The sequence below is a fragment of the Chiloscyllium punctatum genome, chromosome 30 (genome assembly GCF_047496795.1).
Source record: "Chiloscyllium punctatum isolate Juve2018m chromosome 30, sChiPun1.3, whole genome shotgun sequence".
Taxonomy (NCBI): Eukaryota; Metazoa; Chordata; class Chondrichthyes; order Orectolobiformes; family Hemiscylliidae; genus Chiloscyllium; species Chiloscyllium punctatum.
Genome location: NC_092768.1, coordinates 42,959,030 through 42,984,972, shown reverse-complemented (window position 1 = coordinate 42,984,972; position 25,943 = coordinate 42,959,030). Strand labels below are relative to the sequence as shown.

Here is a 25,943-nt window from a genome sequence, read left to right as displayed (position 1 = left end):
AAAGCCTGCCTCTTGTGAGTTAGCAAAACAGTGAATTATTAATTATCAGGAGAGTCAATAACTCAGCGTGGATAGGCATAACTTATGAATGAAAACAGGATTTGAAAAAAAGGTGAAAAAAAGGTATCTGCATAAACCTCTGAGCGGTTAATGGATAAGAAATAGTGCAACAGGTATAATTAACTTGCTGATGCCAGGATTCTTAACATTGTAGGTTAATTAAAATTCCTTTTTCCTGTTTTCTTTTGAACTGCCTTGCTGACTAGCTTCCAGTGCTCAGAGTGTGAAAGAGAGAGAGAGCCCCCTTTACCAACAACATAGGGGTGACAAGTAGATGAGTCTTCTACTGCAACCTTCACTGCACTAGAGCTTAAATCAAAGTGAGAACAGATGATCACCTCAGCTCACTAGCACATATGGGCTGGATTGAAACTGATTTTTAATCCTTGTCATCGAGTCTTAGAGTCATAGAGATGTACAGCACGGAAACAGACCATTCGGTCCAACCCATCCATGCCAACCAGATATCCCAACCCAATCTAGTCCCACCTACCAGCACCCGGCCCATATCCCTCCAAACTCTTCATACACCCATCCAAATGCCTCGTAAATGTTGCAATTGTACCAGCTTCCACCACATCCTCTGGCAGCTCATTCCATGCATGAACTACCCTCTGCGTGAAAAAGTTGCCCCTCAGGTCTCTTGTATATCTTTCCACTCTCACCCTAAACCTATGCCCTCTAGTCTGGACTCCCCGACCCCAGGGAAAAGACTTTGTCTATTTATCCTATCTATGCCCCTCATAATTTTGTAAACGTCTATAAGGTCACCCCTCAGCCTCGATGCTCCTGGGAAAACAGCCCCAGCCTATGCAGCCTCTCCCTGCAGCTCAGATCCTCCAACCCTGGCAACATCCTAATAAATCTTTTCTGAACCCTTTCAAGTTTCACAACATCTTTCTGATAGGAAGGAGACCAGAACTGCACGCAATATTTTAACAGTGGCCTAACCAATGTCCTGTACAGCCACAACATGACTTCCCAACTCCTGTACTCAATACTCTGACCAATAAGGGAAAGCATTCTAAATTCCTTCTTCACTATCCTATCTACCTGAGACTCCACCTTAAAGGAGCTAAGAACGTGCACTCCAAGATCTCTTTGTTTAGGAACACTCCCTAGGACCTTACCATTAAGTGTATAAGTTCTGCTAAGATTTGCTTTCCCAAAATGCAGCACCTTGCATTTATCTGAATTAAACTCCATCTGCCACTTCTCAGCCCATTGACCCATCTGGTCCAGATCCTGTTGTCATCTGAGGTACCCCTCTTCGCTGTCCACTACACCTCCAATTTTGGTGTCATCTGCAAACTTACTAACTGTACCCCTTATACTTGCATCCAAATCATTTATGTAAATGACAAAAAGTAGAGGACCCAGCACCGATCCTTGTGGCACTCCACTGGTCACAGGCCTCCAGTCTGAAAAACAACTCTCCACCACCACCCTCTGTCCTTCTACCTTTGAGCCAGTTCTGTATCCAAATGGCTAGTTCTCCCTGTATTCCATGAGATCTAACCTTGCTCACCAGTCTCCCATGGGGAACCTTGTCGAACGCCTTACTGAAGTCCATACAGATTACATCTACTGCTCTGCCCTCATCAATCTTCTTTGTTACTTCTTCAAAAAACTCAATCAAGTTTGTGAGATATGATTTCCCAAACACAAAACCATGTTGACTATCCCGAATCAGTCCTTGCCTTTCCAAATACATGTGCATCCTGTCCCTCAGGATTCCCTCCAACAACTTGCCCACCACCGAGGTCAGGCTCACCGGTCTATAGTTCCCTGGCTTGTCCTTCTTAAACAGTGGCACCATGTTAGCCAACCTCCAGTCCCCCGGCACCTCACCTGCGGCTATCGATGATACTAATATCTCAGCAAGAGGCCCAGCAATCACTTCCTAGCTTCCCACAGAGTTCTCGGGTACACCTGATCAGGTCCTGGGGATTTATCCACTTTTAACCGTTTCAAGACATCCAGCATTTCCTCCTCTGTATTCTGGACATGTTGCAAGATGTCACCAACTATTTCCCTACAGTCTATATCTTCCATATCCTTTTCCACAGTAAATACTGATACAAAATATTAATTTAGTATCTCCCCCATTTTCTGTGGCTCCATACAAAGGCTGCCTTGCTGATCTTTGAGGGGCCCTATTCTCTCCCTTGTTACCCTTTTGTCCTTAATATATTTGCATTTGGATTCTCCTTAATTCTATTTGCCAAAGCTATGTCATGTCCCCATTTTGCCCTCCTGATTTCACTCTTAAATATACTCTTACTTTCTTTATACACTTCTAAGGATTCACACGATCTATCATGTCTGTACCTGACATATGCTTCCTTCTTCTTCTTAACCAAACCCTCAATTTCTTTAGTCATCCAGCATTCCCTATACCTACTAGCCTTCCCTTTCACCCTGACAGGAATATACTTTCTCTGGATTCTTATTATTTCATTTCTGAAGGCTTCCCATTTTCCAGACATCCCTTTACCTGCGAACATCTGCCTCCAATCAGCTTTCGAAAGTTCTTGCCTAATGCTGTCAAAATTGACTTTTCTCCAATTTAGGACTTCAACGTTTAGATCTGGTCTATCCTTTTCCATCACTATTTTAAAACAGATAGAATTATGGTCGCTGGCCCAAAAGTGCTCCCCCACCGACACCTCAGTCACCTGCCCGGCCTTATTTCCCAACAGTAGGTCAAGTCTTACACCTTCTGGATTAGTGGTGCTGGAAGAGCTTCTCTAGGAGGTACATCCACTTACTGAATCAGAAAATTGTCTTGTACACACTTAAGAAATTCCTCTCCATCTAAACCTTTAACACTATGGCAGTCCCAGTCGATGTTTGGAAAGTTAAAATCCCCTACTATAACCGCCCTATTATTCTTACAGATAGCTGAGATCTCCTTCCAAGTTTGTTTCTCAATTTCCCTCTGACTACTGGGAGGTCTATAATAAAATCCCAATAAGGTGATCATCCCTTTCTTATTTCTCAGTTCCATCCAAATAACTTCCCTGGATGTATTTCCAGGAATATCCTCCCTTAGCACAGCTGTAATGCTATCCCTTATCAAAAATGCCACTCCCCTTCCTCTTTTGCCTCCCTTTCTATCCTTCCTATAGCATTTGTATCCTGGAACATTAAGCTGCCAGTCCTGCCCATCCCTGAGCCATGTTTCCGTAATTGCTCTGATATCCCAGTCCCATGTTCCTAACCATGCCCTGAGTTCATCTGCCTTCCCTGTTAGGCCCCTTGCATTGAAATAAATGCAGTTTACTTTATTAGTCCTACCTTGTCCCTGCCTGCCCTGACTGTTTGACTCACTTCTGTTCTCAGCTGTACCAGTCTCAGATTGATCTCTTTCCTCACTATCTCCCTGGGTCCCACCACCACCTCCACCCCTCCACCCCTCCCAAACCTTACTAGTTTAAATCCTCCCAAGCAGTTCTCACAAATGTCCCTGCCAGTATATTAGTCCGCTTCCAATTTAGGAGCAATCCGTCCTTCTTGTACAGGTCACTTCTAACCCAAAAGAGATTCCAATGATCCAAAAGTGTGAATCCTTTTCCCATACTCAGCCATGCATTCATCAGCTCTATCCTCCTATTCCTGCCCTCACTAACTCGTCGCACTGGGAGCAGTCCAGATATTACTCCCCTTCAGGACCTCCTTTATAAATTTCTGCCTAACTCTCTGTAATCTCCCTTCAGAATCTCAACCTTTTCCCTTCCTATGTCTTTGGTTCCAATGTGGACAATGACCTCCTGCTGGCCCCTCTCCCCCTTGAGAACATTCTGCACCCTCTCTGAGACATCCTTGATCCTGGCACCAACACACCATTCTGCTTTTTCTCTGCTGGCCACAGAAGCGTCTGACCGTACCTCGGACTACAGAATCCCCTAACACAATTGATCTCTTGGAAGCCGACGTACCCCTCATTGCATTTGAGCCAGTCTCAATACCAGAAACTTGGCTGTTCGTGTTGCGTTCCCCTGAAAATCCATCACCCCCTACATTTTCCAAAACAGCATACCTGTTTGAAATGGGTATATCCACAAAAGCCTCCTGTCCTAGCCGACCTCTCTCGCCCTTCCTGGAGTTAATCCATTTGTGTGACTGTATCTGAGACTTTCCCCCCTTCCTATAACTGCCATCTATCACATACTGTTGCAAATTCCTCATTGCTTCTATCTGTCTCGCCAACTGATTCACTCGATCTGATACGATTCACATCCAACAGCATTTATGGCAGATATAGAGAACACAGTAAATCGAACAGTACAGCACAGAACAGCCCACAATGTTGTGCCGACCACTGATCCTCATGTATGCACCCTCAAATTTCTGTGACCATATGCATGTCCAGTAGTCTCTTAAATGTTCCCAATGACCTTGCTTCCACAACTGCTGCTGGCAATGCATTCCATGCTCTCACAACACTCTGTGTAAAGAACCCGCCTCTGACATCCCCTCTATACTTTCCTCCAACCAGTTTAAAACTACTACCCCTCGTGTTAGTCACTTCTGCCCTGGGAAATAGTCTCTGGCTATCAAATCTATCTATGCCTCTCATTATCTTGTATACCTCAATTAGGTCCCCTCTCCTCCTCCTTTTCTCCAATGAAAAAAGTCCGAGCTCAGTCAACCTCTCTTCATAAGATAAGCCCTCCAGACCAGGCAGCATCCTGGTAAACCTCCTCTGAACCCTCTCCAAAGCATCCACATTTTTCACATAATGGGGCGACCAGAACTGGACGCAGTATTCCAAGTGTGATCTAACCAAAGTTTTATAGAGCTGCCACAAGATCTCACAACTCTTAAAATCAATCCCCCTGTAAATGAAAGCCAAAACACATATGCTTTCTTAACAACCCTGTCCACATGGGTGGCCATTTTAAGGGATCTATGTACATGCACACCAAGATCCCTCTGTTCCTCCACACTGCCAAGAATCCTATCCTTAATCCTGTACTCAGCTTTCAAATTCAACCTTCAAAAATGCATCACCTCACATTTATCCAGATTGAACTCCATCTGCCACCTCTCAGCCCATCTCTGCATCCTGTCAATGTCCCACTGCAGCCTACAACAGCCCTCTATACTGTCAATGACACCACCAACCTTTGTGTCATCTGCAATCTTGCTGACCCATCCTTCAATCCCCTCATCCAAGTCATTAATAAAAATTACAAACAGTGGAGGCCCAAGGACAGATCCCTGTGGAACACCACTCACCACAGACTTCCAGGCAGAATATTTTCCTTCTACTACCACTCACTGTCTTCTGTTGGCCAGCCAATTCTGTATCCAGACAGCTAAGTTCCCCTGTATCCCATTCCTTCTGTCCTTCGGAATGAGCCTACCATGGGGAACCTTATCAAATGCCTTGCTAAAGTCCATATAAACCACATCCACAGCTCTACCCTCATCAACTTTTCTAGTCACATCCTCAAAGAATTCTATAAGGTTTGTGAGGCATGACCTGCCCATCACAAAGCTGTATTGACTGCATTTAATCATGCCATGCTCTTCCTGATGGTCATAAATCCTATCCCTCAGAATCCTTTCTAACACCTTGCAGACGACAGACGTGAGACTTACTGGTCTGTAATTGCCGGGGATTTCCCTATTTCCTTTCTTGAAGAGAGAAATTACATTTGCCTCTTTCCAGTCCTCAGGTATGGCTCCAGTGGAGAGTGAGGATGCAAAGATCTTCGCAAGTGGCAAAGCAACTGCATTTCTCGTTGCCGAGGACAAATCTGGTCCGGGCCTGGCAACTTGTCAATCTTAATGTTTGACAAAATTTTCAGCACATCAGCTTCCTCTATCTCTATCCATTCCAGCATGCACACCTGCTCTTCATAGGTTTCATTCACTACAAAGTTCGTTTCTTTCGTAAAGACAGAAGCAAAAAACTCATTTCGGGTTTCCCCTACCTCCTCAGACTCCACACACAAGTTCCCTATGCTATCCCTGATTGGTCCTACTCTTTCTTTGACCATTCTCCTATTCCTCACATAAGTGTAAAATGCCTTTGTGTTCTCCCTAATCCATTCTGCCAAGCCTTTCTTGTGCCCCCTCCTGGCTCTCCTCAGACCATTTTTGAGCTCCTTCCTCGCCTGCCTGTAATCCTCTAGAGCTGAGCTTGACCCTAACTTCCTCCACCTTATGTAAGCCCCCTTCTTCCTTTTGATGAGTAGCTCCACCACTCTCATTATCCAAGGTTCCTTTATCTTACCCCTTCTTGCCTGTCTCAGAGGGACATATTTATTCATCACTTGCAACAACTGTTCCTTAAACAGTCTCCACATGTCTATAGTGCCTTTACCATGGAACAATTGCTCCCAATCCATGCTTCCTAACTCATGTCTAATCGCATCATAGTTTCTCTTCCCCAATCATAGTTTCTCTTCCCCAATTAAATATCCTCCCATTTTGCCTAATCCTCTCCTTCTCCATAGCTATGTAGAATGTGAAGCAGTGTGCCTACATTCTATGTAGAATATGGGCGGCACGGTGGCACAGTGGTTTGCACTGCTGCCTCACAGCGCCAGAGACCCGGGTTTAATTCCTGCCTCAGGCGACTGACTGTGTGGAGTTTGCACTTTCTCCCCGTGTCTGTGTGGGTTTCCTCCGGGTGCTCCGGTTTCCTCCCACAGTCCAAAGATGTGCAGGTCAGGAGAATTGACCATCCTAAATTGCCCGTAGTGTAGGTAAGGGGTAGATGTAAGGGTATGGGTGGGTTGCGCTTCGGAGGGCTGGTGTGGACTTGTTGGGCCGAAGGGCCTGTTTCCACACTGTAAGTAATATAATCCGCACTAACCGTTAAACTCTCTTTAAACTCCCACATCTGACAAGAAGTACATATCAATGCAAAGACCGTTTTTGCTCCTTCACAATCTACAGACACAGAAAATAACACCAACTTATTCCTCTACAAACACTGCCCCAGTATAAATTAATAGCTATGGCTTATATTTTAAGTTTAAGCAAGAGACTTATCTCCAAAAAACATATAATCAAGAAAGATTCCATTATACTCACAACTGCAGTCTTTCTCTTGGACAGACTTAAAACAACAATTAACTTATCTGATTCTGTGCTGTGAACTTGACCCAACAGTTCTTCCAAGATTAGTTGTGAATTTCACTATTTGTTAATTTTCCCAGATGCACTCCGATGTCCAGTGATACACGAATTCAAACAACAAATGCAGTAACTGTGCAGGTTCTCTCTCTCCCACTCTCTCTCCTGCACTGTCCTCACCATGTCTTGTATTTTTGTTAAAAATCACACAACACCAGGTTATTTTACAACAGGTTCAATTTGAAGCACACTAACTTTTGGAGTGACGCTCCTTAATCAGGTGATAGTGGAGGGCTCGATCGTAACACAGACTTTATAGCAAATATTTACAGTGGTGATGTAACTGAAATTATATATTGAAAAATTGAATGCCTGTTAAGCCTTTCATCTGTTAGAATACAGTGATAGTTTCACTTCTTTCATGTGTAAATTACAAAACCTTTTTTTAAAAATTGCATTCTCAGATTAGCTGTTAACAATGGTGATAACTAGACAATATGTTGAAGGTGTTAGCCCCCTGTGTTCTCTGTCTATGCCATGATGTTTAAATTGATTCTAAAACAGAGTTTTACATAAATTCATGCAGTTTTTGAGCTCAGAGTTCTACATGAATGTATGCAGTTTTTGAGCAAAGTGCAATATAACTCTACAAGTACAAATTCACCCCACAAAATATATGTGTGCATGTGGGTCTTTGTCTGTGTGTGTGTGTGTGTGTGTCTGTCTGTCTGGTGTGGGGGTTGTGAGTGTGAGAAAGTGTGTGTGTGTTTGTGTGTGTGTGTGTGTAGTGAGTGCAGAGTGTCTTAAGTCTGTGAGGGGGTGCATGTGTGAGTGTGGGACTGTGTGTCTATGAGGGTGCGTGTGGGTGTCTGTGTGCGTGTCTGTGTGTACCTGTGCCCGTGTGTATGTGAGAGTGTGTGTGTAGGAATATCTGTGTGTGTGTGTGTGTGTGTGTGTGTGTAGTGCAATGGTGGTCACCTGTAATGTGACATGAACCCAAGGTCCCGGTTGAGGCCCTCCCTATGGGTACCGAACTTAGCTGTCAGCCTCTGCTCGGCCACTTTTCTCTGCTGCCTGTCCCGAAGTCCATTTTGGAGGATGGTCACCCAAAGGTCCGAGGCTGAATGTCCTGGATCACTGAAGTGTTCCCCAACTGGGAGGGAACCCTCCTGTCTGTTGATTGTTGTGCGGTGCCCATTCATCCGTTGTTGTAGCCTTTGCTCGGTTTCCCCAATGTACCATGTCTCAGGGCATCCTTGCCTGCAACGTATAAGATAGACAACGTTGGCTGAGTCACATGAGTACCTGCCATGTACAAGGTGGGAGGTGTTCCTACGCGTAATAGTGGTATCTGTGTCCACAATCTGACACGTCTTGCATTGTCCACTGCTGTTCTTTTGTAAGCTTTAAAGGTGAGAGTACAAAATACTTCAGCAATTTGGTCAATAATTTGGCTTGCTGCTTGAGAGATGTGAAGTCAGTCGCTCACTGTCCCTGTAGCCACAAGAGATCATATTCCTCTTTGCTTTGCCTTGCTTCACTCCACCTCACAGGGTTGTCATTTGAAATTCCCCTGCTCACCTTTACTACAGGGTTTTTCTCCAGGTAATCAATGTGTTCATATCTGGAGACATGTTCTGCCTGCATATCTTGTTTTTTAAATGAAACACACATGTTGCAATTAGAAGTTCAAAATATCCATCAGTGATCCTGTGTTATGGTCATGACAGTTTCACAAAGATTTAATGACACAGCTCAGACTACTGGAAACTAGAGTCCGTGGCTGATTACAAGTTCTACCCTCTTGATTTCAGATGAGACAACAGACACACGAAGTACAGGCCAACTGGTGATGCCTTTTTTTTGGAATAACAGCAGATTCTGAGGTTCAAGAGGATTTGCTTTCTTGAGCAGCAACACATGAAACAACCAAAAGGGAAGCTATTTTTGAAGGAGTCACATTGGCAAAGCTTGGGCTTCAGTTATCATCGGAGAAATGAAGTGACCATATGACTGGTGGTGCTCCAGCAATGGGCACATCTTAGGAGGGATCAGTTATTCGAGTCAAAAAAGAAATGGATCGCTTTAACCTTCTTCCACGTGACCTGATTGCATTCCACTGCTTCATTCATCAAGAGGATCTGTCCACACATTCTCTGCTGCTGAGCACCATCAGGTTCTTACCCTGACCTAAAATCTATGCCCCCTGCTCATTGATGCCTCCACCAAGGGGAAATGTTTCTTCCTGCCTATCCTGTCGATACCCCTCATACTCTTATACATCTCAATCATGTCTGCCCCTCACAGTACTCTGCATTCAGGAAAACATCTCTCTCTTTATAACTGAAACTCTGAAGCCCAGGTGATATTCTGGTAAATCTCCCCTGCACCCTCTGTGGGCTAACCAATATTTTATACAGTTCCAGCATAACTTCACTGATATTAGCCCAACAGGTTTAATTAGAATACTAGCTTTCAGAGCGCTGCTCCTTCATCAGGTGATTGTGGAAGACACAATTGTAAGATACAGAATTTAAAGCAAAAGCTTACAGTGTGATGGAACTGAAATTTTATATTAAAAAGTACTTTGATTGTTTGTTAAATCTCTCATCTGTTAGAATGACCATGATAGTTTCACTTCTTTCATATGTAAATCACAACACTTTTTTTAAAAGTAACAGTCTCAGGTTAACTTTAACAATTGGTGTCAGTCCAGATGAGTTGTTGAAGGTGTTAGCCCCCTATGTTCCCTGTTTAGACTGATTGTAATCTAAAACATGAGTTAACAGAGTCTTACATGGATTCATGCAGTTTTTCAGCAAAGTTCAATGTAACTCTACAAGTACAAATTCACCCCACACAAACATATGTTTGTGTGTGTATGTCTGTGTGTGTTTGTGTGTCTGTGTGTCTGTGTGTGTGTGTGTGTGTGTGTGTGTGAATGTCTAGGGTGGGGGTTTGTGAGTGTCTGTGAGAGAGAGTGTATCTGTGTGAGTGTAAAGTGATCTAAGTCTGTGAGAGGGTGCATGTGTGAGTGTGGGAGTATGTGTGTGCGTGTCTGTAGGAGTGTCTGTGTGTCTGGGGTGGGGGATTGTGAGTGTCTGTGAGGGAGAGTCTATATATGTGTGTGAGTGTAAAGTGGTCTAAGTCTGTGAGAGGATGCATGTGTGAGTGTGGGAGTGTGTGTCGTCTGTAGGAGTGTGTGTGTGCGTGTCTGTAGGAGTGTCTGTGTGTCTGGGGTGGGGGATTGTGAGTGTCTGTGAGGGAGAGTCTATATATGTGTGTGAGTGTAAAGTGGTCGAAGCTGATAGCTAAGTTTGGTACCCATAGGGAGGCCTCAACCAGCACCTTGGGTTCATGTCACACTCCAGGTGACCACCATTGCATTATACACACATGCAGAGACACTCCTACACACACACAGACACACACACAGACATACATACAGATATACGCACCGATACACAGACACGCACACAGACACTCCCACACTCACACATACATCCTCTCACAGACTTTGACCCCTTCACACTCACACACACATATACACTCTCTCTCTCACAGACACTCACAACCCCCCACCCCAGACACACACACCGACAGACACACACACACTCACTCTCCTACAGACACACACATTCCCACAAACTTAGACCACAGGGGAAAACAGGGGGCTAACACCTTCAATATCTCAACATCTTATTTGTGTTGACACCAATTGTTACAGTTAACCTGAGAACGTAACTTTTAAAAAAGGTTTTGTGATTTACATATGAAAGAAGTGAAACTATTATGGTCATTCTAACTGATGAGAGCCTTAACAAACAATCAAGGTATTTTTCAATGTATAATTTCAGTTACATCACACTGTAAACTTTTGCTATAAATTCTGTATCTTACAATTGTGTCCTTCGCAACCACCTGATGAAGTAGAGCTCTCTGAAAGCTAGTGCTTCCAATAAAACCAGGTAAAAACAAAGACTGCAGATGCTGGAAACCAGATTCTGAATTAGTGGTGCTGGAAGAGCACAGCAGTTCAGGCAACATCCGAGGAGCAGTAAAATCGTCATTTCGGGCAAAAGCCCTTCATCAGGAATACAGGCAGAGAACCTGAAGCATGGAGAGATAAGTGAGAGGAGCGTGGGGGTGGGGAGAAAGTAGCATAAAGTACAATAGGTGAGTGGGGGGTAGGGATGAAGGTGATAGGTCGGGGGCAGGGGGAGGTTGGACTGGATATGTGGAAAAGAAGATAGGCAGGTAGGACAAGTCAGGAGAAGTCATGGGAACAGTACTGAGCTGGAAGTTTGGAACTGGGGTGACGTGGGGGAAGGGGAAATGAGGAAACTGTTGAAGTCCACATCGATGCCCTGGGGTTGAAGTGTCCTGAGGCGGAAGATAAGGCGTTCTTCCTCCAGGCATCTGGTGGTGAGGGAGCGGTGGTGAAGGAAGCCCAGGACCTCCCGTTAAACCTGTTGGACTATAACCTGGTGTTGAGTGATTTTTAACTTTGTACACTCCAGTCCAACACCAACATCTCCAAACCATTCCCTGATATTAAACTCCATGCCTTGGCCAGACTCTATATATCCTCCTGTAATCTAACGCTATCCCCCTCACTATTTATCCAGCTATTTAATAACATCTGCGAACTTACTGATCAACCCTCTGACATTCAAGTCTAAATCATTTCTCTAAGCCACAAACAGTAAATATCACTGGCTGCTCGAACATTTATAAACCAATGCTAATTGTCCAGAGGGCAATTGAGAGTCAACCACTCTGCTGTGTGTCTGGAGTCACATGGAGGCAAGAACAGCTGGATTCCGTCTAAAAGGGAATTGATTAACCAGATGGGTTTTTATGTCAATTAACAATGGTTTCATTGTCATTACTAGATTCTTAATTTCAGAATTTTATTCAATTCATTTTAAACAGGAAAATTGAGGATTTTTATTTTTATTCAGTTCCAATGCCATAAAGTGATGTTTATATGTTCTTGGTTGGAGAAGTTCTTAACTGCCCAGTTCACATTAGATTGGAGTTCAATTCACTTCCTGAATCATGAAGGAGCTGGAACAGAGACTTCAGAGACTGTAAATGAAAAAAAAAATAACGTGTCAGAACTCAAAGGGAGAAGGACTCGACTTGGAGGAAGTAAAGAGTCTGAGTTAGTCTTGAGAGGAGCAGCTTTGGGCTTTGAGGATCTGGACATTGAGTGAGTGGGCAATGAGGCATTTAGCAACTTGTATCTCCGAGGTACTCCCAGCATATGGAAATCAGATGAATCAGTAAGTAAGAAATGTCACTTAATTAGAAACAGATTTCATTCCCAAATATTTGGTCTTTCAAGCACTTACTGTGAGCGATCATGTATGTTCCATTTGGTGAATCTGCAGAACAAACATAAATGTCCGTTAGGATGGGGAATGGTTCATTTTCAGAGAATGAGAACACAACAAGTGTGAGGGAATAGAGATTGTTTAAGAATTCCTCACTTTCACACTCCTCTCCATCCTTACACTTTATGGAGATGCTGGAGATGTCTCCCATTGTATCAATATTCAGTCAGTGAGGATGGGAGTGTGTTTGATGGGTTTAATGATCAATATTAGATCTGGTCTGGGCTGATCACATAAAGGATGATCAGGCAGCGAACAAGATGTATTTATATGTGTGTATCTGTGTGTGGGAATTCAATCAGTTCCCTTCCCCACAGTGTCCTGTGCTCCCAATACTGGAGATTCCCTCACACTCACCCAGTCCCCTCAGTTCTACATTCCCGTCTCTCTGATTCTTACCTCTCCATGGCTTTTTACAGATGATTATTCCGAATATTGTTGTTATTGCAGCGATTAATCCAATCACAATTACAAGATGGAAATGTTCCATGCTGTTTTTTGGAATTTCTGAAACATATTAAATAATATCATGATTTTCTCTGTTCCTGGATCCATTCCCAGTTTTGTGCTGACTAGGGACAATTTTAACTGATCCTGTGCATTGGGAATTGATGGCATCAGATGACATTTTAGCTTGATCCTCTCACAATTTCACTCTCCAGTGAAGTCTCTCAAGTTCCCATTGATGGGCTTGTAAATAATCTGGTACTGGAAAAAGAGAAAACAGAGAACCATCTTCAAATTAGAGTGAGGTCACTAGGAGTGAAATCAGGAAACAATTCCTTACAAAAATGGCAGTGGAAATGTGAAATTCGCTCAAGAAAATGCTGTGAGCACTGAGGATCAATGAAACATTTCCAGCCTGAGATCAGGAGGTTTCTGCTGGGGAAGGATAGCAAGACACATGGAGCGATATTAGATAAAGGAAGTGAGGGAATAGATCAGGCAGGACCTCACTGAATGATGGAACAGGCTCGAGGGGCTGAATAAAACTCTTGTTTCTGTATTAAACATGTGTACGTGTGTGTACACACATACACAGATACTCACTCACTCATTCATTCATACTCCAGGTCCTTACCCCACTGATAGAGCTGGGCCTCTGCCAGGCTGCTGTGTTCAATTTGACAGGAGTATTGATCCTCATCCCCAGCACTGATCTCAATCTTTTTCTGGATCTGGTGGGTCCCATCGTGGTTTGGTCGAACCCCCGAGGATTGGGTCTCAGACATGACCTCTCCATTCCTTAGCCAGGTCACCTCGATGTCTACAGGATAAAACCCAGTGACCAGGCAGGAGAGAGTGAGTGGCTTGTCCTGACCATTGGGCTCCGTCCTGGAGATGAACACTTCAGGCTGAACTGTGATGGGAAAGGGTGAAACCACAAAGAATAGACAGACACTGAATGGAATGGGAGAACGGTTTCATAGATCAGTGAGGTTAGATCAGAACATGGGATCAAAACTGAAATACATACCTTTCCTTGTGAAATATTCCTTTCCAGCTTTTAGATACCTCTTTAAAGATTCAACATAACCTTCTTCCAGATGTACTTTCCAGTAGTTGTTCCAGGAATTATCAGAATCCCATTTCTCTTTAGTCATCACTGCAATGGGATTGGATGCGATCCATTTCATTCTGTTTGGGTCTAAACTGATGAAGTCTTTTCCATCAAATCCAAATCTCATCGATGTCTTAATGCTGCCGTCATCACTGACCTCAACAGTAGTTATCCGTTGAAAAGTGTGAATTCCTGTCGGTGATCAAACTGGGATCAATAATTGATAATTTTAAAATTAAATTTGAAACAATCTGATGAAAGTGGAATGGGGATCCTGTATCAGGCCCAGGGTGAGGGGGTTACACACGGTGCTGATCCCCAGGGCCTGTGCTGTCAGAGGGTCCCAAACTCAGGCAGCACTGACCCTTTCTCCAGCTGCTGTCTCACACCTCAACCTGGAGCAAATAAGCAATATGCTCTCCAATCCAGGTCAGAATTCCAGCGCTCACATTCCCACTGTCCTGGACTGATAGCTTTGCTTGTTAAAGGTTCCATATTTTCCATCCTTTATTTCTTACTCACTCCTGGGACATACGTGTCACTGGCAGAGCCATCAGTTATTGCTCATCCCTAGTTGCCTTTAAGAAGGTGGTAGTGAGTAGCATTATTGACCTCCTGCAGTCCATATGCTGTTCATAGACTCACAATGCCCTTACGGAAGGAGTTCCAGGATTTTGACCCAGTGACACTGAAGGAATGGCATTAAAGTTTCAAGACAGGATGGTAAGTGGCTTGGAGGCGAACTTGCAAGTGCTGGTGGTGGTCCCATGTATGCGTTCCCCTTGTCTTACTAGATGGGAGAGGTCAGGGAATTAGAAATTGATGCCTCAGGATATTTGGTGAATTTTTGCAGTGCATCTTATTGATATTGCAAACTGCTATTACTGAGCTTCAGTGGTGGATGGGGTGCATACTTATACATGTGATGCCAATCCAGTGGGCTGTTTTGTCCCTGATGGTGTCAATTTTCTTGAATATTGTTGGAGCTCCATTATCCAAGAAAATGGAGAGTATTCCAACACACTGCTGACTTGTGCCTTGTAGATGTTGGACAGGCTTTGTGAAGTCAGGATGTGAGTTACTTTCTGCAATATTCCTATTCTGCAGTTGCCCTTGTTGCCATGCATTCATGTAGTGAGTCCAGTTGGGTTTCTGGTCAATGGCAAACACCCAGAATGTTGATTCTGTGAGACTGAGTGATGGCAATGCCATTGAATGTTAAGAGGCAGTGGTTAAATTGTGTCTTACTAAAGATGGTCATTGCCTGGCCTTGCCAAGGTGTTTTACTAAACCTTTATAAAACAATTCAATCCCATTATGACTTGGGTTTTTAATTTTGGGTTTGCAAAGAATGTGAGGGAGTGGGGAAAAGCTTCTGGTGAGATGGTGGTTGAGAAATGATCTTGGAAATAAAAGCACTACAGCTCTGATTTCTCTTCTAATGATGGACCCAAATGTCTGTGCCAGGGGTTAGCTTAGGTTTTATGTTAGCGAGTTTTGAGAAAATTTGTAGCTCAGGTTGAGGCTCTGGATGTAGGTTTGCTCACTGAACTGGTAGGTTCATTTCCAGACATTTCATCACCCTACTAGATAACGTCTTCAGTGGGCCTCAGGTGATGCACTGCTCATAATTCCTGCTTTCTATTTATATGTTTGGGTTTCTTTGGGTTGGTGATGTCATTTCCTATGGTGAGGTCACTTTCTGTTCTTTTTTTTAGGGGTTGGCAGATTACGTCTATCTCAATGTGTTAGTTGATCGAGTTCCAGTTGGAATGCCATGCCTCTCGGAATTCTTATGCATGTCTTTGTTTAGCTTGTTCTAGAATGAATGTGTTGTCCCAGTCGAAGTAGTGTCGTTCTTTATCCGTATGTAAGGATAGTAGTGAGAGGGGGTCATGTTGTTTTGTGGCTAGTTGATGTTCATGTACCCTGGTGGCTAGTTTTCTGCCTGTTTGTCCAATGTAGTGTTTGTTATAGTCCTTGCACAGTATTTTGTAAATGATATTAGTTTTGCTTGTTGTCTGTGTAGGGTATTCCAAGTTAACTAGCTGCTGTTTTACTGTGTTGGTGGGTTTGTCGGCTACCATGATGCCAAGGGGTCTGAGTAGTCCGGCAGTCATTTCTGAGATGTCTTTGATGTAGGGGAGAGTGGCTAGGGTTTCTGGACGTATTTTGTCTGCATGTTTGGGTTTGTTGCTGAGAATTCGGTGGACTGTGTTCATTGGTTCCCATTCTTTTTGAACACACGGTATAGGTGATTTTCCTCTGCTCTGTGCAGTTCTTCTGTGCGGCAGTTTGTGTTGGCTCGTAGAAATAATGTTCTGATGCAGCTTCGTTTGTGGGTGTTGGGTTGATTACTTCTGTAGTTCGATATTTGGTCCGTATGTGCAGTTATCCTGCACACGCTGGTTTGAAGTTTCCCATTGGCTGCTCGCTCCACTTGGACATCTCGGAATGGCAGTTTGTTGTTGTTTTCCACCTCTGTAGTGAATTCTACGCCAGTAAGGGGATTGATGGTCTTGAAGGTTTCCTCTAATTTATTTTGTTTAGTGATGACAAAGGTGCCATCCATGTTGCGGACCCAAAGTTTGGGTTGGATGGTTGGCAGAGCAGACGAAAATCACCTATACCATCTAATCAAAAAGAATGGGTACCCAATGAACACAGTCCACCGAATTCTCAGCAACAAACCCAAACATGCAGACAAAACACGTCCAGAAACCCTAGCCACTCTCCCCTACATCAAAGACATCTTGGAAATGACTGCCAGACTACTCAGACCCCTTAGAATCATGGTATCCCACAAACCCACCAACACACTAAAACAGCAGATAATGAACATGAAAGACCCTATACAGACAAAAAGTAGAACTAATGTCATTTACAAAATACCGTGCAAGGACTATAACAACCACTACATTGGACAAACAGGCAGAAAACTAACCACCAGGATACACAAACATCAACTCGCCACAAAACACCATGACCCTCTCTCACTGCTATCCTTACATACAGATAAGGAAGGACACCACTTCGACTGGGACAACACATCTATCCTAGGACAAACCAAATAAAGACACACATGAGAATTCCTAGAAACTTGGTATTCCAACAGGAACTCTATCAACAAACACACTGAGTTAGACCCCATCTACCACCCCCTGAAAAGAAGAACAGAAGTGACCTCACCATAGGAAATGATATCACCAACCCAAAAAAACCCAAACAAATAAATAGAAAGCAGGAATTATGAGCAGTGCTTCGCCTGAGGCCCTCTGAAGATGTTACCTAGTAGGGTGATGAAACGTCTGGAAATGAACCTACCAGCTCAGTGAGCAAACCTACATCTAGGTTTCGTGTCCCAGAAAACAAAAGGGAGCAAATTACATGGACTTTCTATAACTCTGATCTTACCTGATGTCTGGTTTATCCGTTTCATGACTGCATTCAAAGTTTTATTTGCCATGTTTGTATGCGTTACCACTAAATCTGAGATATAATCCCAGAATTGTGCATCAAAGGAGTCAGCCATGAACTGCTGCCTGGGGAAACATCGATGGATTTTACTGTCAAGATAACTTATTGCTTCTCCATTGACCGTTGCCAAGCTCATAACCTCAGGAAAATCGTTAATTCCCAACACAATTGTGTAAATTCCAGTGTGTACATTAGGGGCTGTAAAGCAAACAATGAACAGAACAATTTATGAACTACAAATGCAAGTATCATATTAATGTACCTGGACTCAATTGACCCTAATTACCTCAACCTCAGGAATATCACTTACACAAGAGATTAACACTTGAAGTGATTTTCAGGGAATGTTGCAAAGACACAATTAAAAGGACAGGTCAATAAACATTTACACACACTACCACAAATTAAAGTCAGCCCCATGCACATAGTAACAATCTCCAATAATCCCACCTCTTTATCACTCTGATAGAATCTTGTCTGATATTTTAAACAGAATCAGATTAAATTGGCCCACAATTGGTGGGTGCAAACACTCAGAATGGGGAGTAAACACAGAATTAGAGTCACTTAGACACTCAATGGAATCAGTGTGGACACACTCCAGGGATTGAAATCTTAAACAGAAAATCACCAACCTGGAAGAGTAACCTGAGACACATACAAGGCATGTATTTAAGATAAAGGGCAAAAGGGGATGTGAGGAAAACATGGTAGGGTGGTGGGAATCGAAACTCACTGCCTGAAAGACTGGCCAAGGCAGAAACTTTCATAACATTTGGAAGCATTTGTTTAGATGTACACTTGTGATTTCAAGGCTACAGGCCAAGTGTTGGAAAGTAGGGTCAGAATATTAGGTAGTTGTTTTGAACTGGCACAGATGCAATGGATTCAATGGTCTTTTTGCATGCTGTAGATCTCTATGACACTGACAATGATGATGGGGACAGTCTCTGTCTCTCTCTCTGTCTCTCTTTCTCTCTCTCACACACACTCTGTCAAACAGGGGGGTGGACAATCCAGAACAGGACCACCAGTGTCCACTGAGCTTATTAGCCGCCTTGACCTTATGTATGCTTCCCTTTTCCTCTCGGCTAGTTGTACGATTTCAAATTCATGGATATTGGCACCAGCACTGGGGAAGAAGGGAGCTGTTCTAATGGGATAAGCTCAAACTGAGTCGTGCTGGGACCAGAATCCTGGAAAATTCCACAACAAGTGATAGGACAGAATATGGAGAGGGTCAGGAATCGAACTTCAAGCCCAGCAGATAAGGGGGTAACAATGAAAATGGGGGCAAGACAATACAGGACTGACGGTGTTGGCCTTACGTGCTTGCAATGTATAAAACAAGGTAAATTAGCTTGTACAGCAGCATGGAATTGGCAGCCACAATGTTGTGACGATCATAGAGACATGGCTGCAAGGGGTTCAGGGCTGGCAGCTAAATATCCAAACACACGTGTCTTATTGAAAGGACAGGCAGATGGGCAAAGGAGGTGGGGTTGCCTTATTAGTAGGAAATGAAATCGGTAGCAAAAAGTGAAAAACAATCAGAAAGTGTAGAATCTGTGTGGACAAAGTTGAAGAGCCACAAAGGGAAAAGACCCTGATGGGAATTCTGTCCAGGCATCCTCACAGTAGTCAGGGTCTGGGGCAGAAATAAATCAAGAGATAGAGAAGGTATGGAAAGAAAGGCACTATTATAAAATTCATGGGGAATTCAATATGCAGATGAATTGGGAAAATCAGGGTTGAATATGATAGAATTCACTCTATTCACTCTGCAGTTTTTGAGGGAGAAGCTTGAATCAGACGTAATGGTTTTACAATTGTGTCAAGGTAACTTCAAAGACATGAGGAAGGAGCAGACTGCAGCTCACTGGAAAGGGAGCCTAGCAGAATAAAATGATGGAGCAGCAACGGGAGGTGTATCTGGTGGTAATTTGGGAGGCACAGCAGAAATTCAACCCAAGAGACAAGAAACACACTAAGAGGAGGATGAGGCAACTATGGATGACGCCAGAAGTCAGGGACAGCATAAAAGCCAAAGAAAAATCATAAATATGGTGAAGGTAGGTGGAAACTGGGAAGCCTTTAAAAACCAACAGAAGACAACTGAAACGGAATCAGTGGTGAAGATGAAATAAGATGGGCTTTGCAGTAAGAAAAAAGAGGATTTTTAGGTATATAAAAGATAAGAGAGTGGGAAGAGTGGACATTGGACTACTGTAAATAGAGACTGGAGAAGTAGTAAAGAGGAACAAAGAAATGGTGGATTGAATAAATAAATCCTTGGTATGTGTCTTCACTGTGGAAAACACAAGAAGCATACTAGAACTTTGAGATTCGGGGGCAGAAGTGAGCGTTGTGGTCATCACACAGGACAAGCTGCTGGGGAAGCTGAAAGGTACAAAGGAGAATAGGCTACATCCCAGAATTCTGAAGAAGATACTTGAGGAGATTGGAGAGATGCATTAGTGGTCATCTTTCAGGAGTCACTGGGGTCAAGGATGGACCCAGGGGACTGGAAAATAGCTGAAATAACCTCCCTGTTTAAGAAGGGAGGGAGGCAGAATATGGAAATTGTAGGCCAGTTGTCTTGCCCTTGGTTGTTCATAAGACATTAGGGTCCATTATTAAGGATGAGATTGTGGAGTACTTGGAAGTGCAGAGTGAAATAGGAGAGAGACAGCCCAGCTTGGTCAAGGGGAGGTCATGCCTGACAAATCTGTCAGAAATCTTTGAGGAAGTAATTAAAATAACTCCATGAAGACTGGTATCCAACAAAGCAAGTCATTCTTTTTTTCCAGCTAGCTCTGAGCTAGCTCTCAGAGAAAGCAGAGCACCTGATGCTTTTGTTTATATCTGTCAGCCAGGGCTCCCTGATTGGACCAGGTTAACAGCCCCTCTGCTTAAAAAATTGTCCCTTAGGTCTCTTTTATATCTTTCCCCTCTAACCCTAAACCTATGCCCTCTAGTTCTGGACTTCCCCCACCCCAGGGAAAAGACTTTGTCTATTTATCCTAGCCATGCCCCTCATGATATTATAAATGTCTATAAGGTCACCCCTCAGCCTCCAACGCTCCAGGGAAAACAGCCCAAACTTATTCAGCCTCTCCCTATAGCTCAAACTCTCCAACCTTGGTAACTTCCTTGTAAATCTTTTCTGAACCCTTTCAAGTTTCACAACATCTTTCCAATTGGAAGGAGACCAAAATTGCACGCAATATTTCAACAGTGGCCTAACCAATGTCCTGTACAGCCGCAACATGACCTCCCAACTCCTGTACTCAATACTCTGACCAATAAAGGAAAGTATACCAAATGCCTTCTTCACTATCCTATCTACCTGCGACTCCACTTTCAAGAATGTGCACTCCAAGGTCTCTCTGTTCAGCAACACTCCCTATGACTTTCCCATTAGGTCTATAAGTCCTGCTAAGATTTGCTTGCCCAAAATGCAGCACCTCGCACTTATCTGAATTAAACTCCATCTGCCAATTCTCAGCCCATTGGCCCATCTGATCAAGATCCTGTTGTAATCTGAGGTAACCCTCTTCATTGTCCACTACACCTCCAATTTTGGTGTCATCAGCAAATTTACTAACTATACCTCTTATGTTCACATCTGAATCATTTATATAAATGATGAAAAGTAGAGGAAAGCACCGATCCTTGTGGCACTCCACTGGTCACAGGCCTCCAGTCTGAAAGACAACTCTCCACCACGATCCTCTGTCTTCTACCTTTGAGCCAGTTCTGTATCCAAATGGTGAGTTCTCCCTGTATTCCATGATATCTAACCTTGCTCACCAGTCTCCCATGGGGAACCTTGTCAAACGCCTTACTGAAGTCCAGATAGATCACATCTACTGCTCTGCCCTTATCAATCCTCTTTGTCATTTCCTCAAAAAACTCAATTGAGTGGAGTCTCCTTCTCCTCCCCGCAGTGTTTACAAGACTTTAGACCAGGAACGATGAAGCTGTTTGGCTTCTCCCAATCAATGTGAAAATTAAAATTGTCCATTGGAACTATTTCCCATTTGCTCGGAGCTTCTCTGATTTCGGGGTTTCTACTTCCTGCTGTCAGGAGACCTGGACACAAATCCCATCAGAGTCTCCCAGACTGTGCTGCCTTCAATGTGTAAAAGATCAGGCTGGCTGTATAACAGGTGGCTGATCAAACATCTCCCATTTCAAACTCTCCCCAAGAGATTCACATTCACCCCAGACACAGAGAGAGAGAGAGAGAGAGAGAGAGAGAGAGAGAATGGAAAGCTGAATTCTGTACTTACCGGGAGAGACCCAGGAAAAACACAGGGAGAAGTTGAAAAGGATCAGCAACATTCTGGGAATCCACTGTCGTTCTTCCATTGGGAATTAAACATTTTGCGGGAGAAACAAAAACAGATGCTGTTTAAACTCAGAAAACAAAAACAAACAAATAACAATTGCGATTCCATTTTACGAGTCATGATTGAGTCTGCATGTTGGCTGGAAGCTGAAAGGAAGTAAAAATGTTTGTTGGGACCTTATATAATTGCTGTTGATCTTTGCTCGATTGTTGCAATCAGGGAACATGCCGGAGAATGATTGGCTAATCTTAGAAAAAAACCAATTGCATGAGCATAGCCCTCAGTCACCAGTTACCAGCAGTATCAATCTAAATGCAGGTTGAATGTCACTCTGAGCAACCACAGCTTCTATTTGGCTGGTACATTTCTCTGATGACACTCCAAGACACTTCACAAGATTCTGTGAAACAAAGTCTGACAATGTGCGAGAGAAGGACATACGGGACAGACAAACAAACAATTTCTCTGAGATGTGCAGCAAACAGCAAAGTGAGGTGGAACACTGGAGGAAGGGAATTGCTGAGCTCAGGATCTAAGTAGCTGAGAACACTGTCTCCTTGAGGGGGATGAATATAATTCAGGAAATTTAAAATGTCAGAATTAAAGGAGGGCAGAAATCTCAGAAGGCTGGAGGGCTGGAGGTGATTACACAGGTAGGGAGAAGCAAGTTCACAAAGCAGATTCAAACCTAGGCTGAGAAAGTGTAAAAATCTTTTCGGGCCAGGAACGTCAGTAAGTCAATGAACAGAGAATGGTTGAGCAAGAGTTGGTGGAGTAGATCAAATACAAATGCGGCGTGAGTTTCAGGGTGTGAGTCATGTAGAGAGCCCAGTGTGGGCTTTAGTGGAGCGAGTCATGTACAGAGAGCCCAGTGTGGGGGTTAATGGGGTGGGTCATGTACAGGGAACCCAGTGTGGGGGTTAATGGGGTGGGTCATGTACAGAGAGCCCAGTGTGGGGGTTAATGGGGTGGGTCATGTACAGGGAACCCAGTGTGGGGGTTAATGGGGTGGGTCATGTACAGAGAGCCCAGTGTGGGGGTTAATGGGGTGGGTCATGTACAGAGAGCCCAGTGTGGGGGTTAATGGGGTGGGTCATGTACAGAGAGTCCAGTATGGGGGTGTTAATGGGATGGGTCATGTACAGTGAGCCCAGTGTGGGGGGGTTAATGGGATGGGTCATGAAAAGTGAGTCCAGTATGGGGGAATTAATTATATGAGTCATGTACAGAGAGCCCAGTGTGGGGGTTAATGGGGTGGGTCATGTACAGAGAGCCCAGTGTGGGGGTTAATGGGGTGGGTCATGTACAGAGAGCCCAGTATGGGGGTTAATGGGGTGGGTCATGTACAGGGAGCCCAGTATGGGGGGGTTAATGGGATGGGTCATGAAAGGTGAGTCCAGTGTGGGGGAATTAATGATATGAGTCATGTACAGTGAGCCCAGTATGGGGGGGTTAATGGGGTGGGTCATGTACAGGGAACCCAGTATGGGGAGGTTAATGGGATGGGTCATGTACAGGGAACCCAGTGTGGGGGTTAATGGGGTGGGTCATGTACAGAGAGTCCAGTATGGGGGTGTTAATGGGATGGGTCACGTACAGGGAACCCAGTGTGGGGGGAGGTTAATGATATGAGTCATGTACAGTGAGCCCAGTATAGGGGGTGGGGGGGGGGGGGGTGGGGGTTAATGGGACGGGTCATGTACAGAGAGTCCAGTATGGGGGGTTAATGGGGTGGGTCATGTACAGGGAACCCAGTGTGGGGGGAGGTTAATGATATGAGTCATGTACAGTGAGCCCAGTATAGGGGGGGGGGGGGGGGGTTAATGGGATGAGTCATGTACAGTGAGCCCAGTGTGGGGGAGTTAATGGGATGAGTCATGTACAGAGAGTCCAGTATGGGGGAGTTAATGGGATGAGTCATGTACAGGGAACCCAGTGTGGGGGAGTTAATGGGATGAGTCATGTACAGTGAGCCCAGTGTGGGGGGAGTTAATGGGATGGGTCATGTACAGAGGGCCCAGTATAGGGGGGGGGGGGGGGGTTAATGGGATGAGTCATGTACAGTGAGCCCAGTATGGGGGAGTTAATGGGATGGGTCATGTAGAGAGCCCAGTGTGGGGGTTAATGGGGTGGGTCATGTACAGAGAGCCCAGTATAGGGGGGGGGGGGGGGGTTAATGGGATGAGTCATGTACAGTGATCCCAGTATGGGGGTGTTAATGGGATGAGTCATGTGCAGAGGGCCCAGTGTGGGGCTTAATGGAGTGAGAGCTGAGTTAATTCAAGTATCCTCATCCCACCAAAAACAGTTATGTCAGAACATAACACTTCATATTCCACATTATCCTCCTGAGAACGGACCCCCTTCACTCTCCTCCTGTGAGAGTGATGCTTCCCCTTCCCTCCTTCCCCTCACTCTCCTGTTCAGGTGACTTTCTTACTTCATTCGTCTCTTGTTACTGTGATCCATCTTTCCTCAACCTCCACTATTGTCTGTACTTCTCGTCTCCTTGTTTAAAGAAGGGTGTTAATTCATTGAAGGCAATTCAGAGGACCTTTGCTGGATTAAATGTGCAAGGTGTCTTTTGAGGAAAGATTGGACAGACTGGGCTTGTTTCTACTGGAATTTATAAGAGTGAGGGCTGGTTTAATTGAAGTGTGTAATATCCTGAATGGTCTTGACAAAATGCAAAGATGTTTTCTCCCTAGTCTAAAACTAGGGAGCATTGATGTTGTTAAAGTGGAACAGTAGCTCAGTGGTTAGGCTGCCTCACAGTGCCTGGCACTCTGTGTGGAGTTTGCACATTTTCCCTGTGTTTGTGTGGGTTTTTCTCACAGGGCTCTGTTCTCCTCCCACAGCCCAAAGATGTGCAGGTTAGGTAGCTAGGCCTCGCTAAATCACCCATAGTGTGTAGGCGAGGTGGATTAGACAGGGGAAATACAGGGATGCGTTGGGTCTGGGTGGAACATTCTTTAGAGGATGGATGTAGACTTGATGGGCTGAGTGGCCTGCTTCCATACTACAGGGATTGTATTTGGGGTCACTGTTTTTGGACAGAGTTGTGCAACTTTTGCATTCTCAACCTCACACCGCACTGAACAAGAGGAGATTGAATTCTTTTAAGACAAATATATGTAGATCCTTGCAGGGAATCAAAAGGTTATCAAGAATAAATGGGAACACAGAATTCAGAACACCTAAAAACCTGCAATAGAGTTAACAAATGGTGAAGTTGGTTTGAGTCAGACAGCACAGAAACAGACCGTTTGGTCCAAGTTTCCCAAACTAACCTAGTCCCACTTACCTGCAGTGCTCTAATTCTGCTCCGATATTGTGTGTTCATCCATTGTTTGCCAGCTCACTTAACCTGTCTTGATGGTTTTGTAACCTCTCCATCACCACTCCACAACTGTTTGACATGAGTAACCAGTTCGATTGAGAACCACCAAACTATTACCTGGAGGAGGAACGTCTCATAATCCGCCTTGGGACCCAACAACCATGTGGGATCAATGTGGATTTCAACAGCTTCCTCGTCTCCAAGAGATGTTTAGAATTGTGCAAGCTTTGTCAAGATTTAAAGAGAAGGATATGGAAGTATTTGCCATATCGTTTGAGAAGATAGCAACACAAATGTAATAAAAATTAACAGGTATAGCACAGGAGATATATACGTCCCCAATGGGGCAATACGATGAGATAAAAAGACCTACTCTGAGCTAATATGAGTTGGACCTGAACTAGAGAGTTAGTTAATTAATTAATATATAATTATACATATTATTCATTTATTTTATAATGTATAATAATAAATTAATTAATAAATAAAACAGTTAACAGAGAATAAGAGAGAGTTCAGAAGAACAAGGAGGGGACATGAGCAGTCTTTAGCAGGTAGAATAAAAGCGAACCCTAAAGATTTCTATCGATATGTGAGGAATAAAAGGATGACTAGTGTTGGAATTAGCCCTGTCATAGACTGAAGTGGGAAGTTGT

The 25,943-nt window shown here is 44.0% G+C and overlaps 1 protein-coding gene across 4 annotated transcripts; it reads right to left on the bottom strand.

Annotated features, from left to right (window-relative positions):
* Positions 1 to 7,393: 7,393 nt before the first annotated feature.
* On the bottom strand, positions 7,394 to 22,079 carry LOC140455470 (class I histocompatibility antigen, F10 alpha chain-like). Of its 4 annotated transcripts, none has more exons than XM_072550366.1 (7): positions 21,888 to 22,079; positions 17,530 to 17,790; positions 14,032 to 14,307; positions 13,636 to 13,914; positions 12,954 to 13,061; positions 12,513 to 12,545; positions 7,394 to 8,415 (listed from the first exon to the last, which is right to left on the bottom strand). In XM_072550366.1, exons 1-7 carry the CDS (start codon positions 21,964 to 21,966, stop codon positions 8,354 to 8,356), a joined length of 1,098 nt encoding a protein of 365 aa, XP_072406467.1. In that variant the 5' UTR covers positions 21,967 to 22,079; the 3' UTR covers positions 7,394 to 8,353. The 4 variants fall into 4 exon arrangements, with proteins under 4 accessions (XP_072406467.1, XP_072406468.1, XP_072406469.1 ...); XM_072550367.1 differs by lacking the exon at positions 7,394 to 8,415 and adding an exon at positions 12,048 to 12,246; XM_072550368.1 differs by lacking the exons at positions 7,394 to 8,415; positions 12,513 to 12,545; positions 12,954 to 13,061 and adding an exon at positions 13,083 to 13,262.
* Positions 22,080 to 25,943: the final 3,864 nt, after the last annotated feature.

Coding starts and splice junctions, on each gene's coding strand:
- LOC140455470 (XM_072550366.1), bottom strand. CDS start 21,966: ATGGAAGAACGACAGTGGATTCCCAGAATGTTGCTGATCCTTTTCAAC. Junction 14,308..17,529: donor ACGGATAAACCAGACATCAG/GTAAGATCAGAG, acceptor GATCACCGACAG/GAATTCACACTTTTCAACGG. Junction 12,546..12,953: donor CTGTAAAAAGCCATGGAGAG/GTAAGAATCAGA, acceptor TTTGTTCTGCAG/ATTCACCAAATGGAACATAC.